Source organism: Fulmarus glacialis, unplaced genomic scaffold, assembly GCF_000690835.1.
Source record: "Fulmarus glacialis isolate BGI_N327 unplaced genomic scaffold, ASM69083v1 scaffold37151, whole genome shotgun sequence".
NCBI classification, from domain to species: Eukaryota; Metazoa; Chordata; class Aves; order Procellariiformes; family Procellariidae; genus Fulmarus; species Fulmarus glacialis.
Window position 1 is genome coordinate 31,971 of NW_009192932.1, and position 7,429 is coordinate 39,399.

The window sequence follows — 7,429 nt, forward strand, 5'->3', positions numbered from 1 at the left end:
TTATGTTTTTGGTCAGCAGTCTTTTCATACGTGTTTTGCTTATTTAGTTTTATTGAGGTTGATGGGACAATATGACCTCATAGAATTTCTTTCATATGTAATTTATGAGGACCCTGAAGGGGACCTCCTGGGTCATGGATTCCCAGACAACCATGTTGGATAATCTCTCATGCACTGACCATTCTTCACTGTAAGTCTCATTAGGATTTTTTATTTCCATTACTTCTCTTGGAAGACTGTTCTATAACCTCATTCCTCTGATGCTCAGAAACCTTCCTGTAAATTCCACCTTGAATTTATTCATGGCCAATTTATTCCCCTGCGCTTTTGTGCTAACATTATCATTGGTTTTTTTTAATTGAAATGGCTCTTTTCCCTCCCTAACATTAGTTCTCTCAGTGTGTAAAGGGAAAACATATCCTTTCTGTTTTCATTTTGTGAAGCCAAACTTGGTTGTGTAAGATGGGTTCTCCATTCCCTCATCATTGCAGGAACATGGCTTTACACCTGTTCCAAGATGAATTCAGTTGTTTCAAAGCAGGTGACCAGAATCGTGTATAATTATTCATGATAAAACCTTTACTGGTACAATATGATGGCATTCTTCCCTTCTTGTCTTAATTGGGAGTACTTTATCTCATTACATCTTAGAATCCCATTTGCCTCTATTACTGTGTGGTGTACCAGATAGATCACAGTCATGCTGTGAACAGTTAAGACACACAGTTAGGTTTTTTCCTCCACTGCAATTTTTAGTTGATCAGCATTCAGATTTACAAGAAATTTATGCAGTTAGCTGCTGTGTAGATGACCTTGTACTTCTGTACATTTCATCTGTTTTTAATGTTTCCAGTCTTGAAGGTTCTGTGGCTTTTCCTTCATAGTGTTAACAGCTCTTTAGGTATTCATAATGCTACTCCGTGGTGTACATTCAGCAATTATTAGCATGCTTTTACGTTTAATTAGCAATTAATGAACATTTTGAGTAGATACTGTTCGTGGCACTCCACTAGTAATCTTCGTCCGATCCAATGACATCCCTTTCTGCATTATTTGCCCTTGTTTCCCTTTTACCCAGTTTCTTACCTACCTTAAAATTCTTATGCAATCTTTGTTTTCTATAATTTCAGTTGCTTAAGTGGCACCATGTCAAGTCCTCTGGCAATCCTTCACGTTTTCTGTTACCAGAAAATGTGTTATCTTTGAGAAAAAAAGATAAGTCGCTAGGCATTACCTATATTTAGTTTTCATTTACTCTATATCTTTAATTATTCTTCCGTCTTTCACTTTTTCACCCTTCTCCATTCTGCTGAGGCCTACTCTCACTTTTTCCTCCTCCTTACATATAGGTGGGTGTTTGGCTATTCTGCAGCAGTATGGTCCCTACCTGATAGAACAGTTGCCAGGTTTTGCCTCTGGACTTGTGATTTCTGAGGCAGTCTCCCAACAGTGTCAGCATATTGAGTTTTACTTCTATCTTGAATAGAGTGATTTCTATATTCTTTTCTGCCCCTGTGTTTAACCTCTTCATCTTTATTGAAAACAATTTACTGAGGCAAAGGATTTATTCCATTTTGCGGCTACACGTAGATTAGCTTTAATATCTATCCAATCCTTACTGTATAGCAGCTTCACTTTTTCTTTTTTGATTCCCTTTTTCCCTCTGTGGCTAAACAACCTTCTACTATTTGTTTTAATTTCCTTTCCAAGGTCTAACTCAGCTTGACTTTTGGCAGTTCTCACTTTATCCCAGTATTACCTGACCCCTAAAACAAATCTTTTTTTTTTTTGGCAGTCTTTTTTTCCCTGTTCATTGTAGAATTCTGCTTACTCCTAGTATCTTTTTTTTTTGGGTGTATGTGTGCTTCTGTGTGAGCATTTGTATAGTTTAGTCTGAGACGCTCTTTCCTTTAAGATTTTTTACCTTGTTTGAAGCAAAAGATCCAAAATCACTTCTTCCATCTTTTTCTTTTGCATTCCAAGTGTCCTCCTCACACATCAAGTCCCTTTGCTTTGGCTTAGAGAAGTAAGGCATATGGTTTGCAAAGTTTGCCCCTCTAAAATCAAGAACCCCACTTTTGATTATCCTTTCCATTTAATTTAAACTGAGGCACCCTGTGTCTACTGAGACTAGGTTACTTACTACACCGACCTTTCCTGCAATGTCCCTGCTACTTACCGAAGCAAAGTCTAAAATAACCTCATTTCTGGCTGGTTCAGTGACTGTTCTGTTAAGCAGTATGTCAGCTAGCACATGCAGGAATAATTGGGCCCTACTGTTATTAATAGCATTTGTTCTCCAATGTATATCCATGGATTTAAGTTATTTCCATGTGGTTGGACAGTTGTTCTGGCTGCACAGTTACTTGGCCCTTTGATTCAGTTAAGAATTATCTTTATGCATTGTAAGAAATATTAAACACACATCAGGAGCCAACTGATATTCATTAGCCATATAAGCATGTTACAACAACTATATTAAACTACATGTGAAGTACATTACATATTATGTACGAATAGCTTTTATACCATTGGGATAGTTCTGAGAATCTATTTTTAAAAATAGTTTTATTTCAGCAGTTTGGTTACAGAGGAAATGAGGCTTAGAACTGTTCAGTTGTTGGGCAGTGAAATCTTGCTGAGGATCTGATTAATTTCCAGAGCACTGACCAGGGTGTGTATGATGCTTCTGTGTTTAAGTCTTTGCAACTTCAGAGATTAAAACACTCCTTTATTTCACAATCTCAGAGGAGCAAGGCAAGCTTGTACACTGGAACCTGCAGTCCCCTTCAGACCATTTTTATTCACTTGCATTGACATTTCTTTTCATGAGGGCAAGGTGTATTGACAGACATAATATAGGATTATTGCAAATAAAGAAGGGTCTAACTTATTTCCTATTATGGTAAAATAATTGCATGTTTAGAAATGATGTTAAAATAAATTCTGAAGGGAGGAGAGATTTCGAAGCTTCAGTGGTTAACAGAAAAACTACGACAGGTTCTCTCTCTTGTAGTGCAAGAGTAAACTGGGTACAGTCTGGACTCTGTGATTTAATGATTAAATCAAAATTACATGTTCTTTGTATTAATTGTAAGCCATTGATCTTGTGTTGTAATCGTCATACTGTCCAGTTTGTCAGCATAGGGAGTCTGGCCGTTGGCAGATGACAGACATCTACAAAGAATATGTAGGCTCTGCTACAACTAAACAGCAAATGTTTTGCTGAAATGCAAACATTTTGTTGTAAGTTTTAAAAACTTATTTATCAGATTCCAAAAAGAGGAGAATAGTAATTATTCATTAGATTGTCATTTGAAAATGTAATCACAGCACAGTAAACAGCCTCCTAGAGAGGCTGATCCAGATCCCATTGAAATCAAAAGAAAAGGCTGCTGTTGGATCTGATTCTAAGAGCTGAGAAATCTAAGCTGCAGACCTGGCTTCTGTGCCAAAGAGAGGGAGGGAGGGGGAGAGAGAGAGAGAGATCACAAGCACCATACACAAAATGAATAAAACAGGATCTTAAAATGTATGGTACCATCCAAGTTGCTTGCAAAATCACTCTCTTTGGCACAAAAACTAGGAAGGCCACAGTTTAGATTTCACAGGATATTAAGGACAGGGTAGTAATATCAGATATACAATAATAATAAAAATACAGTGTTGTAAAATACTTTTTTTTTTTTTCACTTTTGGAAACATACCAGGAAGTTTTCACCTTTAAACTAAACACATGCTCACAGTTTATGGAAAGAAATATTCATTCTTACAGCCTGATCATGTGAAGTGCCGAGAACCGTTCACTTCCATTATTTCTGAAGTTAGAAGGCAACCAGCACATGCAGAGTCAAGCTTCTTAATACACTGTTGGATTCAAGCGATGAAGCAGTCAGCAGAACTATGTCAGTGTTTCACTGTTGCCAAACTGTAGAAACTAATTACTTCTAAAGGTTGTGCACAAACAGATAATAGACTAGATGATGATCCACTTGTGTTGGCAGATAGCAATAACACTGGAGTTGCTGCACAGTTCCATGAGACCATGGGGACCAGAGTCTAGGTTCCCTGGCTGTTAGACACAAATTTCCAACAGCTGCTCCGTAGAGGTTCTCTAAATACACTCTGACACCAAAGTCACAATCATGGAAGTTAAAAATGGGATTCAAGTGATTTCTAGAAGTCATTCTTCAGAAGGCTAGGAAGAAGAAAATGCTTCCCATGACACTGAATGATCTCTTCTGAATACTGTAGAGATGGTATATATTCATGTGTAAAGAAGACAATTACAAAGAGAAATCTTCCACTTCTACTGCAGATTCTTCAGTTGATTGCCAGTCTTATTTTGGTTACGTTATAAAGCCAAAGCTTTAAACTTCCATGTGTGTACATCATAAAAATGGTTGACAGAGCAACTTCCTCACTCTAACATTTCAGAAAAGGAAATTATCAGATGTCCCTGTGGAAGCAGAAGACGACTATACTAAGTTTAACAGCAAGAATCTGAAAACCAAAAAGGTAAGCCAGCCTTGCGTTCATGCATGTTTTGCTAAAGCATAGATTAATATCCAACATTAGCACAGAGTGCCTATTTTTCTCCTCCAAAACACATGAGAAATACAAAATAGCAGATGTCTGTAGTTGTATCTCCTTGAACTTTTCATTCAGGTTTAATTTGACTTTGATAGTCTTGCTGTCCCATTCTGAACTCTTCTATACTGTTACTGTTTGACTGTATTTTATCAGTGAACATTCCAGTGAACCTCATAGACTTTGACATGTGTTAAGGTGCTCAGCTGATGTTTGCAAAGCTCTTTGAGATCTTTAGATGAGAAATCCTATGGCTTAGTGATAGCAACTGTTAAATTATAGTTATTTGAAAAAGAAACAAAGATGGCAGCATTCACTTAAATTCCAAGGGATGCTAAGACAGGCTTTATTTTTACCTAGAAATACTGCTTGTGCGCTTACTTATGTCAACTTAATGAAGTTAAATCAACGCAGAGCTTGCTGATTGCCAGCTCCAACGCAAGTTTGGAGGCCAATTCAAATCTGAGTCCAGTGGTGCCTGCCACTGTACTATTCCTAGGAGAGTGAAATAGATGTGAAAAGAAATACATTATGTCTGTGTGTGCCAAAGTTGTGAGGCTCGCACTGGCTTATTTCTCTGAACATTGGAAGAAAATGAATCCTTCTTCAGTCCATCGGGAACCAAAAAGGCCCTCTGTGCTGGTCTTGTGACCTTCAGACTAATGCTGACTACTCGTTATCCCTTTGCAAAGAGAAGCAGCTGGTGACAGATGCATTCCTTCGTCCCCCCAAAACACCCAAAACTTTCTGTATTCAGGGCACATGCTAGTTTTGAAGTAAGAAGAGGATTGCCCCCTAAGTGAAGGTGATAAATAGTTTAAAATATGCATGTTTCCCCCCTCCCCCCATTATGTACCTATAGCTTTTGAACTGATCATAGATAGAAATAGACTAAGGAGAGATAATTCATTTTAACATTAAATATGATTTACTTCTGAAATAATGAAGCACATTGATGAGAGAATCTGGGAAAGAAAAGAGAGCTCTTGGACTCTGTACAGTATACTACTCTTTTTTAAATACTTTGGCAGTGTTTTTGTTTGTATAGTAACACAGACGATCATACTGTTGTTGCCTATCTTCATCCTATCCATAACCTTCTAGCTGATCCCAAGTATTGTAATTGTGAAGTCCTGCAGACTGAGCAGTATCATAAAGAAAGGTCAATGCAAAGTTTTCTTAATAGGGAAAACAGCTAGAGATTTAAAACATAACATTTTAAAATGTAAGAAAGAAAAGAGGTCAGCTCTATAAAACGTGGCTCATAAAATGTGTTTTAGGTGTAAAAGTCTGGGAAGTTGTCCCAGTGGCCTTGAAGTGCTTTGCAAATGTTAGTTACCTTCTTCATTCTTAGTTCTTCCATCTCTTTTCCCTTTATTTCACTGTGCATAGAGTCTTTGATAATAAATCAGTGTGAATTATTCATCATCTGTAATGCAAGGCTGTAATTCAGCCTGCTGACAGCATAATCATGAGATTGAGTTGGAGGGTACAGTATGCATCTGTTATATTGCATGCATTATTCCTCTTAATGTACACTCAGGGATTATCCCAAAGTAAACGTTTGAGTTGGGATACCTCATTCTGCAGAAAGGAAAGATGTTTCACCTCCTTGTCCTTGTAATTGATTCTCTGTCTTTGTCTGAGGTTAAGTAATTTGTGACAAGTATTTTTCTATTTGAATAATCTCAAATTTGTTTAGTAAGGTTTTTCTCCTACAATTTAAGGCCTGCATAACATTATCTTTACTGCTGTATACTAAAAAAGCAATTCAACTTCTTCCTTGACTTCTGTATTTAGGAGTTTGTAGCTTATACTCCTCTCCTATGGAGATGCTGCTTAACTTTTTCCGTTTATCATTTCACTAACAGGCAAACAGCAAGATGTCTGCAGCACAGAAGGCTCTGGCCAAAGTTGATAAGAGTGGAATGAAATCCATTTCTGCTTTCTTCAGCTCCAAACCTAAAGCATCAAAATAAAGACTTGCTCTTGAAAGAGTTTTATACAGTCGTTATTTTTATGTTAAGCTAAAGATGTCTCGGGGTTTTTTGTTAGTATAGTAGATGCAGGGCATGTCTGTGTACGTGGTGGAGTGTCATGGAGAGATCTGTGAGCTAGTGTGGGACAGAGCTGTTATGCCTCAGTGGGGCAAGGCAGTACCATGCAGATATTCCAGCCTGGATCAGGAAGACAGCCTAGCTGCATTAGCATGGTCCTGTGAGCTCAGAAGCAAGGATTAGCATGGTACCATACTGTACTGCTGCTTGTTCTAGAGCAAGCTCAGTCAAGGCCACCACAGAATTTTCTCTATTGCACTCCATTCTGGGCTGGAAACATGCCCTCCTTTGATGAGTTTTTAAGGAGAGTTTTTTCGTTCATAAGGAGCATTATTTTTTGAGACTTTCTGGAGATTTTTACCCAGTATAACACCAGAGTAGGATGGCATCGTTAGATTTTTATGTTGACCCAGATCTAAGTGCTGATGTAAGCATTGCCATTGGTGGCAATTTATCAAGGCAAAGATAGTGTCTATATTGGGATTTTGGTTGTTTTGAGTATGCTAGAAACAAATTGCAATAAATGTCAATGCGCATGTAATGCAATAAAGTGCTTTGTGTAACAAATTTGTGCTTGTTGTATTTGCTGTATGTTTCAAGAGTTAGATTAGGCTTCGGGACATTTCTTAAGGGGTTTTGGTATTTTCCTCTGTATAAATTTTAATCCTTAAAGAATTACAACATCACTTTGGGCTTACATGATAAATCTCTTAACACATAGCAATATAGGGGTATTTTAATGTTCAGTTCCAAGGTCAATAGGTCCTTACAAAATAATTAGG

General features: G+C 37.5%; 1 protein-coding gene across 1 annotated transcript in view; it reads left to right on the forward strand.

The window, feature by feature from the left end:
- Positions 1-6,861, forward strand: part of RNASEH2B (ribonuclease H2, subunit B) — a 38,814-nt gene extending 31,953 nt beyond the window's left edge. The window contains exons 10-11 of the mRNA XM_009587260.1: positions 4,438-4,518; positions 6,462-6,861. Coding sequence (XP_009585555.1) covers positions 4,438-4,518; positions 6,462-6,569 — 189 coding nt within the window. The 3' untranslated portion in view covers positions 6,570-6,861. The remainder of the gene's footprint in view (positions 1-4,437; positions 4,519-6,461) is intronic.
- Positions 6,862-7,429: the final 568 nt, after the last annotated feature.